General features: G+C 43.1%; 1 protein-coding gene across 4 annotated transcripts in view; it reads left to right on the plus strand.

Moving 5' to 3' along the window:
• The first annotated feature begins 11,211 nt into the window (after nt 1-11,211).
• Nucleotides 11,212-26,171, plus strand: part of TMEM165 (transmembrane protein 165) — a 35,667-nt gene continuing 20,707 nt past the window's right edge. For 2 of the 4 annotated variants that reach the window (XR_007457760.1, XM_049630494.1), the window contains exons 1-2: nt 11,212-11,667; nt 24,512-24,737. Coding sequence is in view for 3 of the 4 variants with exons in the window: in XM_049630494.1 (XP_049486451.1) it covers nt 11,461-11,667; nt 24,512-24,737 (433 nt within the window). In the remaining variant the exon portion in view is untranslated. Of the gene's footprint in view, nt 11,668-18,221; nt 18,377-24,511; nt 24,738-26,171 lie in introns of those variants that run through there. The other 2 variants (XM_049630493.1, XM_049630495.1) reach the window with 2 other exon arrangements.

The raw sequence follows: 26,171 nt of genomic DNA on the forward strand, positions 1-26,171 counted from the left end.
CAGCAATCGGTGAGGGGCAGTTAAAGAGGAATGGATTGATTCCCTTTCGTCTCTTCCATATTCCAGGGTCTACGATTCTGAGAGTAAAATTTGTTAGTGGGTGAGTGCCTCCCATGAGATCAGGCTCAGAAACTTGGAGATGGACGAGACCTCAAAATTCTTGATTTTTCTAAATAATTTATTAATCTATTATAAATGTACCTAAATCCATTTTGAGCCTCTTGTTCACGATCTCAGTAATATCTTATCTTTGGTGATCTTGTATTCTCTAAGCTTATTACACTTTTGTCTTTTATAAAACTCCCTCTTTCATTCTCCAAGAGTTTTGTTTTTCCATTCTAGGATTCCAGAATGTATAGAACACATCAGTTTACCCTATCCACAATCATGATTTTATATGCTCTCATGTTTTTCTCTTCTCAGAACAACTTTCCAGATTGTCAAGTTATTAAATTTTGTTGTTGTTATTTTATATAAGAGGGACACAGGCTTTTAAGTCAGATGAATTTTATTTGCATTCCCTGGATTGCATCTTTATCAGGGTGTGGTAATTTAGATGCAGAAGCCACTGATAGCATGAGGATATGTCAGAACTGAATAAGCATCTGACTGTGCCATTTTTGGCATGCATGCTAATAAACTGTACTTGTTCATAACATGTAGACTTATCATCAGGATGAAAAGGCATTTAGGAATATGGCCAGACCTTAAAACTGGTTAGTTAGGGATTCACAAGGGCATGGCTGTCTGCAGATTGAGCATTCCTTGTGACTTGCCTTACAATATCCAGGCCTACCTTTCATTTTCATGATTTGACAAGGTCTGTCTTCATTACCATAGACTTCAAACTCTTTTTTTTTTTTTAGTTTATTTATTTATTTTGAGAGAGACAGCAGGAGAAGGGGGAGGGTCAGAGAGAGAGAAGACGAGAGAGAATCCCAAGCAGGCCCCACACTGCTTGTGACACAGGGCTCAACCTCACGAACCATGAGATCATGACCTGCGCGGAAATCAAGAGTCGGATGCTTAACCAGTTGAGCCACCCAGGCACTCCTCAAAACACCCTTCAAACTCTTAGAGTAAGTGAAACAAGAAAGACCCCAAGGCAACTACTTCTGCTACTTGATGGAGCTATAGCACCCTGATTTGCCTATTAAAGGAGACAGTATTTAATTAAAAGTTATAGACACAGTTAGAAACCTCTCTCCTTCCTTCATCTCCCACTTGCACGAAAGGGTCCTTTGGATTATACTCAAATCATGAAGCCACTTTAGTTGCGTGTACAACTTCTCCAAGTTTCAGGAAACATTTCCTCATGTGTGAGGAAACATTAAAATACCACTCTATAAATTTATACATAAATTCAGACTTCCATAACACTAATTTGTATCAGGAATTAAATCTGTTTAGAGAAACTGTTCCACAAGCACCAACACTCTAGAAGTACTAAAAGTTATATTTCAAAATAATTTATTAGAAAGTTATCTTAGCATTGTCACAGCCTATAAAACATTCTTAATAGTTGCATCAACAGAGAGATCTTCTCCAAAATGAAAATGATCAAAATCTGTTTGAGATCTTGCATTTGCCAAGAGTGACTCATGTTGCTTTCAGTCCTATCTAGTGAAAAAGAAACTGCATGAAGTGAATTTCTCATCTACTGAAAATGAAAATAAAATGACAGGGTAAATATTGGTGAATTTGCAGACAAGTAAGCCAGAGAAAATTTCATAATCAATCAAGATATCACATTAATGAACTATTATTATTTATTGTATTACATAAAATTCTGACACTGAAAATATTATCTTATAATATTTAAGTTCATGTCATTGCTCTTATATCACTATGACCCCTATTACATTAGTACCTTTAACTGCACCTTTTTTCCCTGCTTTTTGAACAGAAGTCCCACATTTTCATTTTGCATTGGACCCAGCAAATTATGTAGCCAGCCCTGACCATAGGTAAGAGCATGACAGTTTTTGTCATCAGCCATTACTGAAGACAGGTCGTGGTTGTGAATGCTTAAGAAGTTTAGAAAGGAGGGGAGCCTGGGTGGCTCGTCCAGTGAAACGTGACTCTTGGTTTTGGCTCAGGGCATGATCCCATGGTTTGGGAGATAGAGCCCCATGTTGGGCTCTGTGCTGTCAGCTTAGGATTTTCTCTTTCTCTCTCTCTCTCTCTTTGTCTCTGCCCCTTCCCCCACTCATGCTCATGCTCTCGCTCTCTCTCTCTCTCTCTCTCTCTCTCTCAAAATAGATAAAATAAACTCTAAGCAGTGTGGAAAAGAGCAAGAAATGCAAGAAAATTCATGTTCTTAATGTGTTCCATATAAAATCTATCAGCTAATAGACATTTAATCTTTCTTAAAAGTAAAACAAGGTACCTGGGTCTCTCAGTTGGTGGATCGCCCAACTCTTGATTTCATCTCAGGTCATGATCTCAGGATCATGGGACTGAGCCCCACTTTGGGCTCTGCACTGAGCATGGAGCCTGCTTGAGATTCTCCCTCCCTCTCCCTCTGCTCCTTTCCCCTGCTTTTGATCTCTCTCTCTCTCTTAAAAAAAAAAAAAAAAAAAAAAGGTAAAATAGTGTAATACTGTGACTGGAGTGCAGAATTCTGCATAAGGAAAAATCTGTTTGTATTTGATCCAAAACAGATACCACTAAAGAACAATTTCAGACAATGCCTCCCATGGGTTGGCAAACTCATTGTAATTATGGTTTCTGCCATTGAAAAGAATGAGTCTGGGGCACCTGGGTGGCTCAGTTGGTTAAGTGTCTGACTTAGGATCAGGTCATAATCTCATGGTTTGTGGGTTCGAGCCCCGCGTCGGGCTCTGTGCTGACAGCTCACAGCCTGTAGCCTGCTTCAGATTCTGTCTCCAGCTTTCTCTGCCTCTCCCCTGCTTGTGCTCTCTCTGTCTCTAAAATAAATAAACATTAAAAAAAAATTTCTTTGAAGAAAAGAATGAGTCTAACAGGGATAAACATCCATTCAAATAAGGGTGAAACTCAGGTGTATTATACAAAGTCAGCCTGCCTACCCTTCCATCAGCATTCTCTGATTTTTAAGTATGGAGAGCTATTTTTCCAAAGATCAAAGAAATGGCCACCACAATATGGATCCCCCTTCTTCTCCTGGTTTCTTCTGCAATGACTCCTTCTAATAACTCTGCCTGAGAAACAAAATCACAATAGAGATGACTTACATTTGAAAATGAAACAACAGGGAATAGAACTTATACCAGATAAACCAAATTGGCTTCCCATAAAGCTAAAAAAGATCCACTTAATCATAATTGCTTTTATTTTTGTACAGTGGTTGTTATATAAGACTATTACTACAGGAATCAAGAAACCTAGAAAATATGTGTATTTACCCAAAATAATTTTAGTTCTATCTTCTTGACTTTTGCTAACATAATAGATATCTAAGTGGTATAATTTGTATGTCAGTGCTTTTAATGGACCCATTTTAGCCCCATTTCTAATGTTTGTCTTGTCAAAATAGACTGAGAAAAGGTGCATGCATGTACAGAATTACAGTGAAAGGCATCATGATCAGTGTTTTAAAATTAGGAAAAACATTGCAATACGTATAAGAATCAGAAAATAAATATTTGGAAGATATAAGATATACTTTACAAGTCAGTGACAAAATGACTTTGTAGCATGCCTCCGTTTTCTAGGCTGACTGTATCAAAGTTAAGTTTGAAACAGAAAAACAAAGGTAAAAAGAGTTGTCTGGGGAGTGTCTGTCTCCAAGCTACTGTGTGAATGGTGGGTAATTATAGACAGAAAAGCCATGGGCTTTTGTTAGCCCCAACTCCCAACCTTTCCCACTCACCCCTCCCTCCTGCAACTCTCTAAATGACTACCTAGCACCAGAAGCTTGGATTTCATAGTGAAAATAATTTAATGGGCTAGAAAGCGCTCAGAGAGAAAATCATATTGTTTACAATACAGCATCTCATCAACACAGTGGTACACACACACACACACACACACACACACACGATTAGCATTTATCGAAGTATAGTCTCCCAGAAAGGGTGGGACTTTGGCGTGTTCACTGCAGACTTCTTGTTACTACGCATGTATGATTCCAGCTGTATGGAGGGTATGTGGTTAGTGTATTTCCATACTGTAGGTCTCTAGAGGACCAAACTTTCCACTCCAGCATGTAGAGAGGAAGGACAAACAAATTGGCAGGCTCAGACCAAACCCAATGCACAGATAGGCGCTGGTTCTGCCATCACCTATTTTTTAAAAATTTGAATTCGTGACTGTAATAGTTAATTTTATGTGTCAACTTGGCTAGGCCACCATGCTTAATTATTTGTTCAAACACTAATCTAGATGTTGCTGTGGAGATATTTTGTAAATGTGATTAACATCTACAATCATTTTTTTAAATATACCTTTTAAGCAGTCTCCACACTCAATGTGGGGCTCAAGCTCACAACCCCAAGATCAAGGGTTGTGTGCCCTACTGACTGAGGCAGCCAGCCACCCCAACATCTGTAATCATTTTAAGTGAAGGAGATTACCCTCAGTAATGTAGATGTAGTGATGTAGTGATCACTACACCCTCAGTAGTGATGTAGATGGGCCTCCTCTAATAAACTGAAGGCCTTGGGAGCAAAATCTGGGGTTTCCTGGAGAAGAAATTCTGCCTCAAGACTGTAATTTAAAAATATTGCCTGGCTTTCCAGCCTGCTGGCCTGCCCTAAGCATTTCAGATTCACTAGCCCCCACAATCACCTGAGCCAATTCCTTAAAAATAAATTCTTTCTCTCTGTATTCACACACACACACACACACACACACACACACACACCTGTGATACTTCCCAACTTCCATTGCAATTAACTGTGGCCACGGGGCTAGCTTCTTACCCAGATGTAAGCAGATGTGCTTTGTGGCAGCCGCCTTAAAAGACACATACATACCTTGTGTCCTCTTTTTTTTCCAGCCAGTCCTCCATCCTGCTTCCCAGAACAGGCTGTCCGAGCTCTAGCAGCCGGCCATACTGGGTCATGAAGATAAAGGCACACCCTAGGAATGATAGGACAGAAAGCTGGAAAGAACACAGACCCTGATCACTGTGGAGCTGCCGGATGAGCTCTGAACGGCCTCTCACAAGAGAAAAACAGTCCTATCTAATTTATCCTTGATATTGTTTTGGATTTTCTATTACATTTAGTGGAATGTAATCTCCAGGATATTTCACGTGAAAAATCTGCATCATTTTCCACAGGAACCTTCTCAAATTGGTGTAGTTCACAAAGGAAGACATTTCTGCTGCTGCTGCAAGTAAGGCATTTCTCTACCCTTGAGATGCCACATTTGTAGGAGCCCCACAGACCTGCCTGTGGGTGGAGGGGCAGGTCTCAGTGTCCACAGATTTTTCATGGCACAGTTTTCAAGGCATGGGAGGTGGGAAACAGAGGGTCTTCCATTCCACAGCTGTGACCTATTTCTTGTTTTAAAGACCTTCATCTAGTCCAATAAGTTTGTATTTGGGGCGCCTGGGTGGCTCAGATGCTTGAGTGCCTGACTCTTGGTTTTTGGCCCAGGGGCGTGGGATCGAGCCCTGATTGGGCTCCATGCTGAGTGTGGAGCCTGCTTGAGATTCTCTCTCCCTCTCTCTCTCTCTCTCTCTCTCTCTCTGCCCCTCTCCTCACTCACAGTCTCTTTCTCTCTAAAAAAAAAAAATTTGTAACAATTTGTATTCCTCTAGTCCACATAATTTTGACCCAACTTCTTAGTAATACTCAAGTCTTAGGTTAATGAAAGAGCACCTTCACCCCCAATTTCCAACCAGCTCTCTGCCCTGAATAGCATCACCAAACTTCTTGAATTAACTTGACAATGGAGGGAGCTGGGCCTGAGAGGATGTCCCCTAATCTAGGAGCTAACGGGATACAGGTTGGAATCTCAGTCCCTGTCAGGCTCCAATGGACCTGGCAATCCTTTGGGGAGGAGAGGTGTTGTGGGTTGAAGAGTTCTTGGTGAGTTAAAGACTGATTCTTGTCATTGGCTGTGAATGAACTCAAGGCCATGGGATGTGAGCAGAAAGTAGGATGAACTCCGTCTCTCAGAAACAGGCCAAAGACAAAGAAGGCATAGAAGACCCTTTGAAGCTACTCAGGCCATTTGGGAGGAATGTGTGAGTGTGCAATGAGGCTGACTTTCAAAGATGAAACTACGACAAGATCAGAAATCTGTGTTTTTGAGCCAAACTATGTCTATCTCTTGATTTGTTTTTATCTTTTCATTCTCATAATTTCCTTAAACTAATGCTTCATTCATATCAGTGTGTTCTATGGCCAGGCACTATTTTAAGTGTTTTTGTTTTGTATTAGTTTTTATATTATAATTATTTTGAGTGACAGAGAGAGAGAGAATATCAAGCAGGCTCTGTGCTGACAGAGCAGAGCCGGATGCAGGGCTCCATCCCATGAACTGTGAGATCATGACCTGAGCCGAAATCAAAAGTCAGATGCTTAACCGACTGAATCACCCAGGTGCCCCCAGGCACTAGTTTAGACCTTGGGAATACAGTGAGCAAAACAAGTAAGGTTCCTGCCCTGGAGCTTACATTTTAGTTGAGGAATACAGATAATGAGTAAACAATCAGAGAATCAAGTTAAGTTTATTTATTTTTTTTTAATTTTTTTTCAACGTTTTTTATTTATTTTTGGGACAGAGAGAGACAGAGCATGAACGGGGGAGGGGCAGAGAGAGAGGGAGACACAGAATCGGAAACAGGCTCCAGGCTCCGAGCCATCAGCCCAGAGCCTGACGCGGGGCTCGAACTCACGGACCGCGAGATCGTGACCTGGTTGAAGTCGGACGCTTAACCGACTGCGCCACCCAGGCGCCCCCAAGTTAAGTTTAGATAGTGATAAGTGCTATGAAAAAGGTTAAAAAAAAAAAAAAAAGACACTGAGACAGAGTGACCAGGGCAAGGGGAGGGAGAGGTCTACCTACTTTAGATGGATGGGCAGGAAGGTCTCCCTTGAGGAAGTGGCATTTCCTCTAAGTAACCAGAAGATCTGAAGAATGAGTGATCCAAGAAGAGCAACAAGTACTGTACAAAGGTCTTGAGGTAGAAACATGTTTGGTTGGGCACGGCCTGTGAGGTAGAGAAAGCCAAGGGATGAAGTCACAAAGAAGGCAGGAGTTAGATCACACAGAACTGTAATTCAGAGATAGGGACTTCGGACTTTATTCTAAGGGCATTTGAAGCCATTAGATAATGTTAAATGGGAATGAAATGATTTATTTTAATTGTGAATTTGAAATTTGGCAAGAATGGAAGCAGGGGGGGCTATTAAATTAGAAGTCTCTTTTAAGAGTCCAGGTGAGACATAACACCTACTCTGACGAGGTGGTTACTTTGACAAGGAGATAGAAGGAGGTGAAGAGATTCAGGATCTATTTTGTTTATTTTTTTAAAATGTTTTTTTATTTATTTTGAGACAGTGAGCGAGCACAAGCAGGGGAGGGGCAGAGAAAGAGGGAGACAGAATCCTAAGCAGCCTCCACGCTGTCAGCGCAGAGCCTGATGCAGGGCTTGAACCCATGAACCATGAGATCATTACCTGAGCTGAGATCAAGAGTCAGATGCTTAACTGACTGAGTCCCCCAGGTGCTCCCAGGACCTATTTTAGAAGTAGAGACAACAGAACTTGCTGGTGGATTGGAGGTGGGGTATGAGGAAATGAGAGGAATCTCTCAGGGGGATGCTCGTTCCATTTACTAGATGAGAAGGCTGGGAAAGGAACAGGTTTTTGGAGGGAAATCAAGGGACCTGTTTTGCTCATGCTTTGTTTGAAAGGCCTGTGAGACACCCAGACGGAGACAGTAAGCAGATAGCTTGATGAGTGAGAATGAAGTGGGTCTTCAGCAGTCTCTCTGAATTTACAGCCTGTGTGTGGAAACTTAGTAAAGTCTGAAGAGGGGCCTGGAAGGGCGGCCCCCTTTCCTCTGGGCCAGCAGAGGCCCCCTACAAAGGCCAGGCTCTTATCATCTGAAGGGTTTGGCATGCCCGTGGGTACCAGTACGCTTCATTTCACATAAGTAGAAGTGCTTAAAGACTTGAGAAGGTCAAGCAAGTTGTAAACTGCTATTTGTCATTTACCTACGTTTCAATTAGCCAAGTGCTTTCTCGTTAATTCTCAATGATCTTCAGTTGGCTCTTAGCATGAAGTTTCTGGTTTCCGCTTCTTTCTCATCACTCCCTGTCCTGGCTTCTCTAATCGGCCTTTAATTATGTGGGCTGTTTAAAGTAAAAAGTTTTAATCCACCCCTTGATGATTTGGGAGTGCAGGAGAGGTCTCTAAGGGAGCTCAGAAAATAGCTTGCCTCTTCACTACTTCTGGAAAGTTGAAGAGGAAAACAAAGAGTGAGACAAACAGGTGGTTAGGTTGGAGGGAGGGACTTTAGGTTTGGTGGACAGGTGTGCTGGGCTAATACTGAACTCCAGAATCAAGAGCTGTCTCCATCCGCTTGCGAGCAGCACTGGGCTCAGAGCAGACGGGGACTTCCCAAGAGGAAAAAGGTGGCAGTGCTAAGCCCAGCATGCTAGCGTACCCTGGCCAAATTTACTTTCTGTCAGTGGTGAAATGGTTACACCTCTGGGAGAGGCCGGGAAATAGCCCTCCTCATTGGAACTTGGAGTGGATAAAGGGCATTTTCCTCTAACGGATAATGGAAATGTTCACTGTTCATTGGCTGGTTTTACAGATTTTGATTTTCAGTAAGTAGGGCATGGTTACATTGCACAAAACAGGTACCAAGCACAATTGTGCCACGTATTAACTGTGTAATTTGGGGGAAAGTTTCTTGAACTAAGTCTCCGATTTCTCATTTGTAAAAATGAGGATACTGGTACCGACCTTGTGAGATCATTCCTATAACATGTTCAGCGCACTGCCTGGATCAGAGTCGGCACTATTATTATTACTGGTCATGATGGCCGTCACTATGACCGTGTTAGGAAATCTGCTAGGTGCTAGGGATGTAAAGATAAAAGACATAATCTTACCATCGAGAAGCTGAAGACTCTGCAAGGAGGTAGGAATTAAAAAAAAACAAACATTAGAATCCAGTGTAATCCATGTGTGGTAGGGTTTCTTAACCAGGAGGCTGCCTGCCAGTGATACACTGTAGTAAGACTAAATCTGTGTAGGCTGAGACAGAAGAAACAACTTGGAATTGTGGAGCCCCTCCATCCTCATTGGATACGGGGTCAAGTAAGTAGCTCCCATTGTGTGTCAAGAAATCAGGAAATCACCTGTGATTTTAATCTTTTTTTTTTTTTTTTTTTTTTTAATGGGAGATAGTCACTAGTGAGGTTAGAACAGGGACGGCTCTAAATCCTCAGAGTGGTGAAGCCAGGGTTCTGAGTAGCCCTCTTGATGGTGCAAAAAGCTCATTACTTTGGAATCTACACCAGGGGCCCAAAGTGGCAGAGCCTGTGGTCCACGGGATCGAGGTGACACTGAGACAGGCTGGAAAGGCCCTACTCAGGCCCAGATTCTGACACTGCACTGACCCTGCTGTTCAGGTTCCCCATGGTGACAATGCGTTACTGTTTACTTGTGTTAAACAGCTTTGCTGCCTTGCTCCTGAGCCACCTCACATGCAGAAGCTACTGCCTAGGCATCTTATAGCTGTAATCCATTAATCCTCACTGCATCATCTAACTGGGAATTTGGCTAGGAGCACTTCCTGTTAGAGAGCTCTGGAGTGTGTGGGTGGCCCATCCCGGAAAATAAGCCAAGTACCTTCCAGGCATCAGGGACACATGGCCAGTTTGGCCACATTTACCCTTCTGCCTTGGCCATTAGACTGAGTCACTAGACTCCCTTTCGGGCACCTCTTAAGCACAGAAAATCCTGAATTTGTAAAGGAGAGGCTTCTGGAGGTAGGATAGTTTGGACTTCTGGGATTTCTATTACTGGTTTATGAGGGCTCAAGCATTTGCACTCTAGGGATGAACGGGGAGGCACATTTGTGCCCCAAACTGTGTAGAAGGCATCCTGGTCACACAAGAGAAGCATGTATGAGCTACAGTAGCATGAAGCCAGGGGTAATGAATTCTGTAAGAGGAGGTGTTGGAGGAAGACTTCTGAGAGGTCAGGCCTGAACAGGTTTTAGAAGTATGAGTAGGCGTTTACAGTGATAGAATGGAGGAAGTTAACTACAGACAGGAAGAACAGCATGGACAAAAGCTTTACTAACTCGAGACATAATGTGGTGTTAGTGAACTCAAAGTAGGTTTGCCCACTTTGCCACGGATTGTTTTGGTAGATTCATTTCTTGTTCCCACATTTCATAGATACTGTTCTGTAGCTCTTCATAGAGTACAGGTTTAATACGTGGACATATATGTATTTAGAATATTGCTTGGTACATGGTTAGCACGCTCTTAGTCACACTTCTCATAACTAAGTAGCTCAACTTTGTATAAGATGTAAAACTACTTTCCAGCCCAACCAACAGCCATCCTTACCTGTTTTCCACTCTTTCCCGCGCCTAAACACCCAATTTCAAAAGCCAACCAAGTTAGGAGGCCAGTCTAAGATAGGTACACCACAAAACATCCAAAATGGAAAGGCTTTAAATGTTTCTGGTCTGGGGATGATTCTAGGCAAACATAATATCTAAAACAAGTATTGAGGATTTTGTTACTTCCGAAGTCCCATTTCAGAGGTTTCTTTGAAACAATCGCATTTGACCCTGTAAGACCACCGTCCTCTATAGAAGGCTGCACGTTGGAGGCGGCACCGAGAATAGTGAGGAGCGTGGAACTGGGCTAGGTGTGGCGGTTCCCGCAGCGAGTGCCACGTAACCAGGGCGCTCCAACTAATTTGACATCTAGGAAAGGCTAAGAGAAGCGTAGGCCGGCCCGGATACTAGGGCAGAAGACTCGGGTGGGAACAGAAGCAATGAGCCGTGCGTCCTTGGGCTGGTGGGCAGCCTCGGGGGAGGAGGACCCCGCGTGGGGCGCGGGAAGATGCGAGGAGAGGAACGTCACGCGGTGCCGGGTACCTCCCAGGAGCGCTGGGTCCAATGGGAGGAGGGCGCGAGCCGCACCTCAACCTGCCTGGGGACGTCACGACGCCGAGGCGGACGCCCGGCCAATGGGAGGCCGTCACGGGCAGGGGCGGGGCCCGGAGGAATTGGGCTGGCCCGCAACGAGACAGTTGGCGGAGTCTTGTGGCCGCTGCCGGAAAAGGGGAGGGTCGAGCCGGCGGCTGCGACGCCGGCCTGCGCTAAGCCTCTCGCCCGCCCTTGCCTCTTACCGCATGGTGCCGGCTTCTCGCTAAGCTGGGGCGGCGAGGCGAGAGGGACGCACTGCCGGGGCGGCTCGGAGTCGAGGCTTCCCGTCGCCCGCACTTCCTCCTGTGGCGCCCGTGCGTGGCCGCCTCGGCCAGCGGGATGGCGGCGGCGGCCCGGGGGAGTGGCCGCGCATCGGCGCCCCGGCTGCTTCTGCTTCTGCTGCTAGCGCTGCTGTGGGCCCCGGCCGGCGTCCGCGCTGTCCCGGACGAAGACCTTAGCCTTCGGAACAAGGAACCGCCGGCGCCCGCCCAGCAGCTGCAGCCGCAGCCGGCGGCCGTGCAGGGCCCCGAGCCTGCCCGGGCGGAGGTGAGCAGGACGGGCCGGGCCGGCTGCGAAGCCGGTGCACCGGGTACCAGGCTCGCGGCCGCCGGGAGCGCCGCGCCCGGCCCCGGCTGCCGGCGGGGGGAGGGGAGCCCGCCCCGGCTCCTTGGGGTGGAGGCGGCGGAGGGCCCTTCTTCCCGGGTCGGGCCGGCCTCGCCCGGCTCCTTATGGGGGAGGGGATGGGAGCGCCCAGCAAGGAGCCCGCTGTAAACCTCCAGTCCGGGAGCATCGGGATGCTGCTGAGGAAAGGGCGTCTTGATGATCAGATGTGCCCTAAAGAGCTGCAAGTACTCGTTCCGGGTAGAAAGTTTGTAACAGAGGACAGTGGGAGGCTTTTCGTATTCCCTGAGGATGAGAACATCGGCCATTTCATTGCTGAAAACGCTCATCCCCAGCTGCTTACCCAAATTCAGCTTTGTATGACCTGTGGTTTTGCCAAATATATATGGATTATGAAGAGTGACTCTCACTTTTTAAAAACGTGCTCTGGCTTGCAGGAAGTAACCCTCAGGAACGCAAAGGAATAAGCCGTCTTTGACAGTACAGAGTGCTGCAGCGTACGGGATGCCAAAACTAAATTCATAAGCATACCAGAAAGAACCCTGTCCTTTGGCCTTATTAACGACTTTAATGTATGTTAATAGAATCACTTAGTCACTTGTGTCCAGAACCTCGGCGGCAATTTTAAATGTCTTCCCTGTATCGGGGAAGCTTTCTCCTCATTTCCAATTTGGACTCCTGAATTGAGGCCTCTGTGGTCTTTTCTGGTAGGAGAGGTTTGGCGCTCAGCCTCCCAGGCTACATTCGGCCATTCGCCGCCCAACTAATCTTTCTAAAACTGAATTCTGTTTTACTTCTCAGAAATTCTCAGTGAATTGTCCCCACATACTGACTTCAGTCCATCCTCTAATGCAGGATGTTGAGGTTTCTTCCTGATGTGGCGCCCAGTCTTTTTTAGCCACGGCATCCTTGCTCATATGCAATACTCAAACCACTCTAACCTGAGACGCGCCTTGTGCTCCAGGGCTAGTCTCCCAGATGACAGTCTCCCTAAAAAAGGCTTCAGTGAGCCTGGAGCCCACTGGTCAGAACCTTTCCCACCTTTCAGGAACCCGCAGACACCTACTGTCTGTGAAGACTTCCCCATAACTTCCAGTTTAAACGTGATTTCTCTCTTGCCTGTTACCCCTGGGCTCAGCTGACCCTGCTCACCTTTTCCACTTCTGAACTTGAACTGAAATGCTGATTCATGAAATGTATTCTTAGTGTTTATCATTTAGCTTTCTGTCTTTTAAAATCCTCATCTGTCATTAACTTACTACTTTCAAACAAGACTAGTTTGGGTGAAGTAACTTAGAGAGATTTTGAATGTAACTTTCCAGGCCTTTTCATCAGAGCTCTAGTCCTATAGTGATTTTTGACATATAAATAGTGGTAGGTGTGGCTATTAATAATACCCGTTTAGGCGCCTGGTGGCTCAGTAGGTTAAGCATCTGACTGGTTCAGGTCATGATCTTGGTTTGTGGGTTTGAGACCTGCATCGGGCTCTGTGCTGACAGCTCAGAGCTTGGACCCTGCTTCAGATTCTGTGTCTCCTTCTCTCTTTCTGCCCCTCCACTGCTCACGCTCTGTCTTTCTCTCAATAAATAAATATTAAAAAAATTTGTAATAAAAAAAATAATACCCTTTTAGACAGGGAAAATCCAGACTTGTAAAATAAAGGCAGCAGTATGCAATGATTGTATTAAGTGGTCTAAAGGATGCTTGTCTTTAAAACTGGAGATGTGAAGGGAAGGGGCAGGCACAATCTAATGAGATTTTTGTCTTTAATATTTTGATATACAGTTGACCCTTGAACAATGGGTTTGAAGTGCACGGGTCCACTTATACATGGATTTTTTTTCCATACAATACTATGAATAGTCTCTGTTTTGATTTTAACATTTTCTTTTCTCTGGCTTTGTTATAAGAACACAGTATTTAATACATACAACATATAAAATATGTGTTAATTGATATCAGTTTATGTTATCAGTAAGCCTTTCTGTCAACAGTAGGCCATTAGTGGTTGAGTTTTTGGGCAGTCCAAAGCTTTATGCAGATTTTCCAGTGTATAGTGGCTCAGCACCCCTAACCCCACACTGTTCCAGAGTCAACTGTTTTCTCGGTGGTTCTTTTAAGATAGGAATTTATTCTAAACTCTCTATTGTATGGTAGAATCTAATGATCTTGTTTTAATTATATTTTCATCTAACTTTGATATGGCTCAGATTTTTTTTCTCTACAGTACTACAGCATGTTAGAAGAGATTTTTCTGTCATGTTTTCTGAACTACTTAATATAAGTATCATTTGCTTTTGTTGTCCAGTTGGTAGAGGTAAGATATGGTCAGGGTTCAGTCTAATAACCATATAAGCAAGGGCCAAGCATTGCTGGATATCTGAAAGTTTCAACCATTTTGCTTTGTAGTTACATCCAGTAGATCTTTTAAAAAGGTAGGATATTTAAATTTACTTTTTTCATGCCACTGTGTGAGAGTGGACTTCTGAAAATGGAGGGGGGAAATAATCTCTCCTTTGTTGGTAGGCATTCAGGTGTGAGATGTAATAACATAGTTATATCTCCCAGGGTGCTTTGAAGCAAGCTAGCTGAACTTCTGATAGGGCTTTCTACATTGGGTATTTTTTTTTTCTATAACCAGGTAAAAAAGTTCACTCTCTAGTCCTAGTTACAAATAAACCTCAGTTTACAAAGCCATGGAAAGAGTAGTTGTTGACTACTTTGGGTCCTTTCCTTTATGCAGTTTATGCTTCTAGTGACTTACTCCGGTTTTTTTCTTATTCTTTCCCTGGACAGAGCATGTAATACAAGAAGCATTAAGTCCCTTTAGTTTAGGGAGATCAGGCAGTTTATAATTTGCTGCGTATTCTGGAAGTCCAAAGAGCTGCTCTGGTTGCAGAGCACTGTTGATAAAGCCACAAAAGCCTGTTACCTCACCCAGTACAAATTCTTATTGTATTTCTGCTTTACTGTTTCTTGGCATTTTTTATTTTTATTTTTTTAACATTTATTCGTTTTTTGAGAGACAGACAGAGTGTGAGTGGGGAGGGGCAGAGAGAGGGGGAGACATGGAATCCAAAGCAGGCTCTAGGCTCTGAACTGACAGCACGGGGCTCAAACCCACAGACTGTGAGATCATGACCTGACCCAAAGTCAGACACTTAACCAACTGAGCCACCCAGGCACCCCTGTTTCTTGGCATTTCTTATCTTTGAACTTGTCAGAAGGCCTTCCGTGCAGTATTTTAAACTTTTTCCCATTTTCATGAAGTTGCACTTCTGCTCCATCCAGCCCAACCTCCCACTTCTAGCCTCTTTACAGCGAAGCTAGAGGCTGTCAGGTGACTCTTGTCCTACTCTTGATTGCTGTGTCAAAATGAAATGATAATTATGTTAATGAATTTATTTGGTGGTATTCTATCCATCAAAGCGATTCATTTAAAAAAATCAGTGAAACTAAATACATTTAATACATTTCAAATCTCAATTTATAAATATATTACCAAACAGTAACATATATAAAAATAATGTTGTTAAACTCATTAAAACAAAATGTATTGGGGTCCCTGGGTTGCTCAGTTGCTTAAGCATCTGACTCTTAATTTTGGCTCAGGTCATGATCTCACAATTTGTGAGATCAAGCCCCATGTCAAGCTTTGTGCTAGCAGTGTGGAGCCTGCTTGGGATTCTCTCTCTCCCTCTCTGCACTCCCTTGCTTGCACATGCTCTTTCTCTCTCAAAACAAATACACTTAAAAAATGTATTTATGGGGTGCCTGGGTGGCTCAGTCAGTTAAGTGTCTGACTCTTGGTTTTGGCTCAGGTCATGATCTCACAGTTCACGAGTTTGAGCCCCACATTGGGCTCTGCACTGAGCGTGCAGAACCTGCTTGAGAATCTCTCTCTCTCTCTCTCTCTCTCTCTCTCTCTGCCCCTCCCCTGTGTTCTCTCTCTGTATCTCTCTCAGAAATTTTTAAAAATGTATTTATAAATTCATATAAATATGAATTAACAAATAACATTAAAAATAAAATATTAAAAAATAAGGGCTCCTGGGTGGCTCATTCAGTTGAGCATCCAACTCTTGATTTCAGCTTAGGTCATGATCCCAGGGTCATGGGATTGAGGCGGGCTCCATGCAGAGTTTGGAGCCTGCTTGAGATTCTCTCCCTCTCTCTCCATCCCTCTCCCCATCTCTTTCTCTAAAAAAAAAAAAATAATAATAATAATAAACCTAACCATTCACAAATAAAAATAATTTACATGACAGTGAAAATTTATAATATAATTTTATCCTTTTTTAATACAATCTCTTAAAACCAGGTTTATCTGTGGTATCTTGTGTGTTTATTTATTTTTTTTATCTAATTCATTTTTTTTTTAGTATATTAAATTTATTGTCAAATTGGTTTCCATACAACACCCAGTGCTCATCCCAAAAGATGCCCTCCTCAATACCCATCACCCACCCTCCCCTCCCTCCCACCCCCATCAACCCTCAGTTTGTTCTCAGTTTTTAGGAGTCTCTTATGCTTTGGCTCTCTCCCGTGGTATCTTGTTTAAGTTGCATGTATATTTTTGTGCACATTTTTCTACTTTCTGGAAAAGGCTTTTCTGACTGATACAATAAAATAATGGCAAGGAGACAGTTTTGAGCCCATTCTAAGCATTTTCCTCTAGACTTCTGTATCTCCAAATAATTTCACCTGTTGTGTGATAACTTTTGTTGAACGATTTTATTTTTGTGTTCTTGCTAGATCAGTCTCTTTCTGGGTAGCTGCCTAGATTTGGTTTCACAGGAAGCGTCTTCCTCTCTTCGCTGGTTTTGTCACGTGTAGCTGGAGATTCCCATCAAGCTTTCATGTTCTCGCCCTCACGTGTTCATTTGAACTGTAGGACTCAGTAGGAATTACTGTTTTCATTGTCATTTTCTTCTCTTGAAGGTCAGGAAAGCATAAAAGAGTACTTTTTAAATGAGGGAACTCCTCTTTCCCCCCTCCCCCCCGCCCCAGTTTTTTCATTTGAAACTAATTTTGAGTAAAGATGAGTTTTATTCAGCAATTTTTTTTTTCAGTTATGAGGTGTTGACTCTGCTCTCAAGATGTAAATCATTTGCATCTCAAACCCAAATTAAAATACTGAAATAGTGGTTTCTATACCAAGGAAAACACTGGTGCTTCATTTCTTGCTTTGTTCTAATGTAACTGGATAGTGGATACCAGAATGCAGTCCCTGCATGCAACCCTCCTGTAACGACGACATAAGTGCTTCTGTGCGCACACTTTCTGCCTCTCTCCACGTATGGGACAAGACTGGCATCCGTTCCGTGCCTCTGCTCTGTGTCCATGTGCCTGTTCTCTTCTGACTTCCGGTACTTTCCTTCCTCAGTACCTTTATTCTCTCCCTTTCCTTGGCTCCTTCCTGTGTGCTGACACATGGCCGCAGCTTTTTCCTATTTGGTAAAGGGGAAACAAGGCTGTTAATTTAACTACTTGCCTGTGTTGGTTTCTCCTCTTCAGTTTTACAGACCAAATTTCTAACTAGGGATTTAGCGGCTTCTTCACTTTGCTTTAGTCTTTCCTTATCCGACTTTGGTTGCTGTCTTTTCATTGGAACTGTTTTTGAAGAATACCTAAAGCCTACCGACCTGCCTCCCCCAGGGGTCATTTCGCACTGTTAACCCTCCTCTTTGAGAGTCCTACCCCATTTTGGCTGTATGAACTTGGATCTTCGTAAGTTTCCATCTTCTTATGTTCATTTGGGATAATAGTTCTCAGGTTTCTGAGTATCAAGAAAAGCAATGAAAATACTTGGCATCTAGTTAGTCGCTCAGCAAATGGTGACTGCCCCCAACTGGACCATCTGTGGTGCTTGCCTGCCTGCTCTATAAATATCCAAGACAGTTTTGTTGTTCTTTTGTTTCCTCCTCCTCCTCCTTCCCTAAGTATAGACATTCTCTAAGTCTCATTGTTTCCACTTACTCTAATCTCCCTCTGCCTTGGAAATCTCTGCCTGCAGGGCTCTGGCTGATCAATTTAGGCTGCCAGCAGTCAGACACTTACCTTGAGGCTGTGCTGGCTTCAAATCAGGAATCCTGGTTCTGATGGCCTCTTGGAAACCTTCATTTGAAATGCTTTTTACCACCTCATGTTGAATGTGTCTGAAACCAAACCCCTTATTTTTATTCCTCTGTCCCACATGCTTTGTAGGAATACAAATATTTCTCCCAGTAAACCCAGCAGAAAACCTTACCATCATCTTTGTTTCCCCCCCCCCCCCCCCCCCATTTAAAGTTATGTTGATGTTTTCCCTGTCCTTCAGGTGCAGAATTTTCCCTTCCCTAACTTGTCTTCAACATTGGTCTTATGCAGCTGACCTCCTCATGAATTGGTCCAGTGGCTACCATTCTCTGCTTTCTGCCCTGATCTGTTAGTCATAATGCCTTAATCATATTTGTGACATCTACTCAAACTTTTAAGGGCTTCTTGCTTGCCTCTGGGCCAGTCTGAACACACAGGATTTTCAGTCTGGGCTCAACTTATCTTTCTTATCTTACCCCAGCCATTCATCTGATGGTTTACTCCCCGTTCTCAGAACATGCCTGCATTCTTTCAAATGGTCAGTCCTGGGAATGAGGTAAGTGCATGCACCCCAATGTATTTTCAAGGTAATCACTCCGTGCGTGGCTCGTACTGAATCCTGCTGAGAATTTGAAGGAGGCTTATGAAATGAATTTCAGGGCCGACTTCCCCCACTGGCCAAAGGTTGCCCCACAGGTGTTAACTTCTCCATACTTCCGGGTAGTGAATAAGTACAGAGCTCTTACTTTTCTGGTTGGACCTGCCTGAAGCCAGTTGCAGCCTTCAAGGAACTGGTTCTCTGTAAGGGGGGTAAGAGATTGGGTCAAGAGATCTTTTTGAAGTGGTACACAACAGGTGTTTGTAATTATGTGCATGGTTAAAAAAATAAAAACAACTCAAAAGGTACAGAAGTATGTAGAGTGAAACAGTATGTCTCCTCTGGTGTTCTGGTTCAGGGCTCTGCAAACTGCAGTTTACCACAGGCTCCTTGTCTTGTAAATAAAGTTTTTTTATTGGAACAGAGCCATGCCCATTCGTTAAAGTATTATCCATGGCTGTTGTCAAGCTACAGCATCTGATTGGGTAGTTATCACAAATACTTTGTGGTCCATGAGATTAAATATTTGGCCCTTTAAGAACACGTTTGTCGACCACTATTCTAGTCATCCTGGTTTCTTCCCTGTAAACACCCACTGGTAACTGTTTGCTGAGATTTGGCATGCGATAACAACTGTATACATGCTATATACACCTACCTACCTCTGTGCCCCTCCACAGACATACATACGATGACTGTATACATAATGCATGCTTTTTTCCAACTTAAAAATATCTTACTGATTTTTCCTTATTAATATATATCAAAGATCCTGATTCCTCACTTATGTTTTAGAATATAGTATTCTAATAAGCTACCATTTATTTAACCAATTCCCTATTGATGGACATTGTGTTATTTCGTCTTTTATTATTACAAACTATAACATTATATTTATACATGCTTCTAACACAAAAAAAATAACTCCCTGAGTGTTCCTATCTTAAACTTTGTTTCAATCATATGCCTGCCATGACACATTGTCCACAGTATGCATTCACTTTTACTTGAGGGGAACAGGATCATTAGGGGCTGGAGTTGTTGGGTTAGGCCTTTCTCATGAGGTTCTGTGTAAGTTGGATCTTGAGGAATCAAGATGAATAATGAAAAGGGGGTAGGAGGGGCAGTAGGGCTACATCGTTGAAGGCTTGTGGTTACCAAAACCTTCACGTGCTCTTGTGTTGCACTGCCCAGAACCAGAGCCATGAGCCATGGCGGTTCTTACGCACTTGAAACGTGGCTAGTTCACATTGAGATGTGTGTGAGATGGGTGTGGCAAGTAGATCGACAACAGTGTTTGAAGACTTAGTGTGGAAATAAAAATAAAAAGAATGCTATGCTTCCAGAGTAGTATCTTGGATATATTGGAAATATTGTTAAAAATAATTTTATTTGGGAGCGCCTAGGTGGCTCGCTCAGTTGGTTAAGCATCCGACTCTTGGTTTTGGCCCAGGTCATGATCTCATGGTTCTTGAGATTGAGGTCCGCATCGGGCTCTATGCTGACAGCATGGAGCCTGCTTGGGATTCTCTTGCCCTCTCTGTTTGTCCATCCCCCGCTTGTGCTCTATCTCTCTCTCTCAAATAAAGAAGTAGAAACTTAAAAAAAAAAAAAAAAGTTTTATCTTTTTACTTTTTAAAATGTGGCTACCAGAAAATTTAAATTATGTGGCTTGCAGTATTTTCTATTAATACTATTAATAATATTATTAATAATAGTAATAAATAAGCTCCTCTGGCTTATTTATCCTTCCATATGGACCGTAAGGCTCATTCTTAAAACAGTGAGGTAACACGATGAACCTAGTTTTACAGAGATTAAACTGGTTGTGTTGTGGTGTGCTGAGATAACTGTTTGTAGCTGAGCCCTTGCTGTGTCCTAGGCATCATCCTAACAGCTTTATGTGTTACTAACTCAGTCTTCACAGCAAGTCTGTAAACGTAGGTACCCCTCATCTTACAGTGGGGCTTGAGTCACAGGGAGGCAGACCTCCTGGCCCAAGGTCGACTGATAATGCCTTGGCTGTGGACCCAGGCATTTTGATAGCAGAGCACATACTAAACCATTACAAGTCACCCAGAAGGTGAGTTAGAAAAAGGACGTGCTCCTTGCACACAGTAAGCACTTAGGCATTTGACAGCAAACGCATGGTAGCTGATAATTTTCGACCCTATTATTAGCACTTTAAGTTTTAAAAATTGATCTCCACAATACCCTGATACTTTGGTTTTACATTCTTTTCACCGTGGTTGGCGGTTTCACACTTATCTTTTTGGATATCCAAGCTGCAAGTTGAGTTTCTTGTGTTCTGTATATAGCAAGTTTTTAAGAGTATATAGTTTTTTGTTTTCTCTTGTCATACTCAGGAGGCAAGTTTTATTTTGTCGTCTTCATTTTTCACAGAGCAACAGAGAGGCGAAGTAATGTGGCCAAGGTTTTATAGCAGGGAATTATAAAGCCATAAAAATATGTAGTTTTGGTCACTGTTTTGTTTTTAAAAGTAAACATTTTCTGTTTGAGCTTGGACCTAATTGATCATAAACAACGTATATTTATTCCTAAACATTTTCTTGGATTTCAGATGATACATACTTTACAGAGACGTTTCTTCATACAAAAGGTGTATCAGAGAGGAGAATGGTTGCATTAATGAGAGCCAAGTTGCAATGCTTATATATATATTTTTTGATGCTTAATGACTGTAGAGTATTTGAAGAGAAAGGAAGCTCATTTTTAAAGAAACATCAGCATAGATGGAACTAAGATGGTAATGGAGAGAAGGCCAGAATTTCTGTGAATGGTACTTCTTCAAGAGCCGACTTCCAAGGCTGTCCTTCTTGATTTAGTCCTAATACCAAATATTTTCTAAAATGTTAAATTTCCCCAGTTTGTAGCTTAAAGTTGTAGTCTCATAAATGCTTAAATCTTGCTGATCTTCACTGTGGAATGGGACAAGTTTACGTTGTTAGTTGAGGAATATGTCGACATGCACACTGAGAATTTTCCTGTAAGTGGTCCTTCTCTTCCCTGGAATGCTGACCTTGAGCAGGGAATTTCCTACCTTCTCTAGCAGCCCAGCTCGGCTTCAGGTGGCTCTCTGGGGGTAGAAATCTTTTCCCTGTGTTAAGCTAAAACCTGCCACCAAACCTGCTACCTGTGACATTTGTTTTAAGTTTTATTTATTTATTTTGAGAGAGAGTGTGCATGTGCGTAGGGGAGGGGAGGGAGAGAGAGAAAGAGAGACAAACAGACACATACACACATAGAGAATCCCAATGTGGGGCTCAAACTCATGAACCCTGAGCCAAAATCAAGAGTCAGAGGCTTAAATGACTGAGCCACCCAGGTGCTGCCCTCCCCCGGTCCCCTGGGACTTTTTTTTTTTTTTAACGTTTATTCATTTTTGAGAGAGAGACAGAGCATGAGTGGGGGAGGGTCAGAGAGAGGGAGACACAGAATCTGAAACAGGCTCCAGGCTCTGAGCTGTCAGCACAGAGCCCGACGCGGGGCTCGAACTCACAGACTGAGAGATCGTGACCTGAGCCGAAGTCGGATGCTCAACCTACTGAGCCACCCAGGCGCCCCCCCACCCCCCTCCCCGCCGGGCCTTTCAGTTCTACCTCTTGCAATCATACAGAGTAAATACACACATAGAGACTTTTGCGGTTATTGGAACAGAGGCCCCCAGTCCTTCCTAATCCCTCATTTGATTGTTTTGGAGGCTGAGTTGGCAAACTTTTTTTAATGACCCAGATAATACTTTAGGTTTTGAAGCTACTTAAGGTCTCTGTTGCATAATTTTCCTTTCCTTCTTCCAGCCCTCCTCCTTCCGTCCCTCTTTGTTTTTATTTTTTGCAACCCCTTGAAAATACAAAAAACACTCTTAGCTGACACAGGCTGGACTTGGCCCCACGGTAGCTTGCCAGTCCCTGGTTTTAGAGCCTCTTCTGTCTGGGATGATCTTCGGGGGGGCAGTGCCTTCTTCATGGTGCTGCCCCAGAGCCATACAAAACTTCGGTAAGAACTGAGCAGCACAGAATAATGGATTTGCCACTATTTCAAGTACTTGAAGTGCCTGTTGTTTGTTTTGAGCTTGGTCACGTTTTCAGCTTAAAACGACCTTATTAATGCTGACCAAGACTTCGGTTTATCTTTTTTATTAGACCACATTACATCTCCTAGGATATTTTTAGACTTTAGCCTAGGACCATCCGTATATACAGCTATGTCTATTTTTTTAATAGTTTTTAATTTTTTTATTGAAGTGAGGTGGACACAGTGTTATATTCGTCTCAGGCGCACAGCACAGGGACTCAACAACTGTGTTATGCTACCTCACAGGTGTAGCTGCCATCTGTCACCATGCATGTCTACCATAGTACCATGGCTATAGTCCCTGTGCTGTACCTTTTATTCCCGTGACTTATTCACTCCATTTTGCCCATCCCCCTACCTCCAACTCCCTGGCAGGCATCAGTTCTCTGTAATTATGACTCTGTTCATGGTTGTTGTTTATCCATTTGTTTTGGTCTTCCACATGTGTTTGTCTTTCCCTTATTTCACTTAGCCTAATACCCTCTAGGTCCATCCGTGTTGCTGCACATGACAAGATCTCATCTTTTTTTATGGCCGAGTAATATTCCACTGTGTGTGTACCACATGTTTATTCATCCATCTGTTGATGGACACAGGCTGCCTCCCTGTCTTGACTATTGTCAGTCATGCTGCAGTGAACATAGGAGTGCATATATCTTTTCAAATTAGTGTTTTTGTTTTCTTTGGGTGAATACCCAGTAGTGGAATTACTGGGTCTTAGGGTAGTTCTATTTTTAATTTCTTGAGGAGCCTCCATTCTGTTTTCCACAGTGGCTGCACCAGTTTGCATTCCCACCAGGCACATGAGGGTTCATTCCCATTTCTCTGCACCCTCATCAACACTTGTTATTTCTTGTCTTTTTTATTCTAGCCATTCTGACAGATTAAGGTGACACCTCATTACGGTTTTGATTTACCTTTTCCTGACGAGTGATGTGGTGCATCTTTTCATGTGTCTCTTGGCCATCTGGATGTCTTTGGAAAAAATACCTGTTCGGGTCCTCTGCCCATTTTTAATCAAATTATTGGGGTTTTTTTGGTGTTGAATAAGTTATATATTTTTATATCCAGTTATATTAAACCTCATCTTAGCTGGAGCCATTTCTTGCTCTAGTCTGTTGAGAGCTTTCTGGAACCTACTTTGTCCTCTAAAGTGTTAACGGAATTTCTCTCAGCTTTCCATTACCTGAATGCTTGATAAACATACCTGGCTCTTCCACTCAAGTTACAAGTAAAAGTTTGAATGAGACATAGCTGAGAACTAAATCTCAAATCACAAATACTTAGAAAATAAGGTAGTTTTAGTATGGGGCTATAGCTGGTCTCTACTCTTTTTTTAAAAAAATTATTTTGTAGACTTGTACTTGGATCTGCATTGTGGCATCCATCAGCTAGAGGTTTTGGTCATTACAAATGGCTTTCAGAGTGGGGCACCTGGGTGGCTCAGTCAGTCAAGCATCTGACTGCAGCCCCGGTCATGAGCTCCTGGTTTGTGAGTTCAAGCCCCGCATCAGGCTCAGAACCTGGAGCCTGCTTTGGATTCTGTGTCTCCTTTCTCTCTGTCCCTCCCTTGTTCATACTCTGTCTCTTGCTCTCTCTCAAAAATAAGTAAAAATTTTTTTCAGTGTTTATTTATTTTTGAGACTGAGACAGAGTATGAATGGGGGAAGGTCAGAGAGAGAGGGAGACAGAGAATCCGAAGCAGTCTCCAGGCTCTGAGCTGTCAGCACAGAGCTGGACGCGGGGCTCGAACTCACAGACCGTGAGCTCATGACCTGAGCTGAAGTCGGACGCTCAACCGACTGAGCCACCCAGGTGCCCCAACATTAAAAATTTTTTTTTTAAAAATGGCTTTCATAGTGCTTAGGCAGGAAATAAGTCTAATGGCCAGAAAAAACCTTAATTCGCATTCAAAAATAAAACAATTTTAAGTAATGATTTTTTTCAAGAAGTAGCTGATACATACATATATATATATATATTTTTTTTTTATTTCAGAAAGGATTTACACCAGCTGCCCCGGTTCATTCCAATAAAGAAGATCCAGCTACCCAGACAAATTTGGGATTTATCCATGCATTTGTCGCTGCCATATCAGTTATTATTGTATCTGAGCTGGGTGATAAGACATTTTTCATAGCTGCCATCATGGCCATGCGCTATAACCGGCTGACGGTGTTGGCTGGGGCCATGCTTGCCCTGGGCCTGATGACGTGCTTATCAGGTGAGTGTGCTCTTTCCTCCTAATGACTTCAGTGGATTAAGGAGACAGTGTGGTGTGGGCCGTTGAGTCATGGAATCATCCAGCTAGTTGGGTTGCAGTTTGGTTCCCAGAGTTCCAGAATTTAGTAAACAGAATATGGTATCGGTACATAAACCGCTGAAAACCATGTTGCGCTTTTAAAGTTAAATTTTCAGCTATTCACAGCCAAGACACATACTTCTCATTTCTTCACTAGTTTTTATCCTTGCTATGACTGTGTGTATCCTGGCTTTTTTTCCTTTTCAGTCCAGATAGGTTTATATCTGATATCTTAGAAACAGGACTCAAATACATTTCAGGGATATGTTGGAAACCAGTAACTGTTGAAGGACATCTCGTAGTTACTGTGTTTGGTTACCCTGTTCTTACCCCATTATAATAAAGGGCTGAAATGTTCTTAGACTCCCAGTTTGTGTTTCTATTCTACAGGCTTCATTTTTTCAAAGAATTAGACCATGCGAAAGTAAACGTTAACACTAAATAAACAGAGTGGAGTCTCTAAGTCCAAAGCCACCCCAAGCTGGGAGGAAAGCCGGGAGCTTCCCCTTATAGCCAGACTTGGTTTGGAGCCTGATGCCGGGTAGTGGCCTAATGATAAGTTCCTTAACCTGCGAGCTTCAGTGTCCGCGTCTGTAGAACAGAGAGGATAAAGCCTACTTCCCTTGTAGGGTTGTGGTCCGGTGTTAAGTGAGATCCTATATTGCAGGTGCTCGGTCCTCTGCCCCTCAGCATCTCTCACATCTGAAGCTTAGTTCTTCATGTACAGAACAAGTTCTGTTTCTTGCTGCTTGGACACCCGTCCAAGTTAAAGTTGTTTTAAACCTAAAATAAAAGAGTATTTTACTGATTAAAATAATTTGACCACTTTACACATTTTAGAAGTTAAAGCATTAATCATATTTCATAATAAAAACAATTTTTTTCTTCCAAAGGAAATTCTGACACAGGAAATAGGAGAGTGGAGAGAGTTGTTAAGTGGTGAAGTCATCGTTCGGAAGGAGTATGAATAGTATCAGAGGATTTTATTTTTTAAACTTCTCTCACTTTGAGGGTAGCTTGAAAGCTGGCCTCTCTGCCTGTTCCCTCCTCAGAACCCGGTGCCCTGGGCTCCCCCACCTCTTCTCTCTGGTCACTTCCTTTTCCTCAGCTGAGGGCCGCCTTGGTCTCCTGCCCTGCCCTCACCTGTCTCCCCTTCCCGCTGGCCACGCTGCGCACCTGTGCTGTAGGCTGGTGCGGTGGTCTGCAGACTTTCCTTGTGTCTCATTTGGAAAAACTGCACCCCTCTCATGTGGAAGTTATCTAAAGCGTGTCATCTTAAGTTCAAGGGGTTGCAGAGATCTAATTTCTGGTATATTTTTCCTCATAGAATTTTACCCTAATGATTATGACTTTCTC

This window comes from Panthera uncia, chromosome B1 (genome assembly GCF_023721935.1).
Source record: "Panthera uncia isolate 11264 chromosome B1, Puncia_PCG_1.0, whole genome shotgun sequence".
NCBI classification, from domain to species: domain Eukaryota; kingdom Metazoa; phylum Chordata; class Mammalia; order Carnivora; family Felidae; genus Panthera; species Panthera uncia.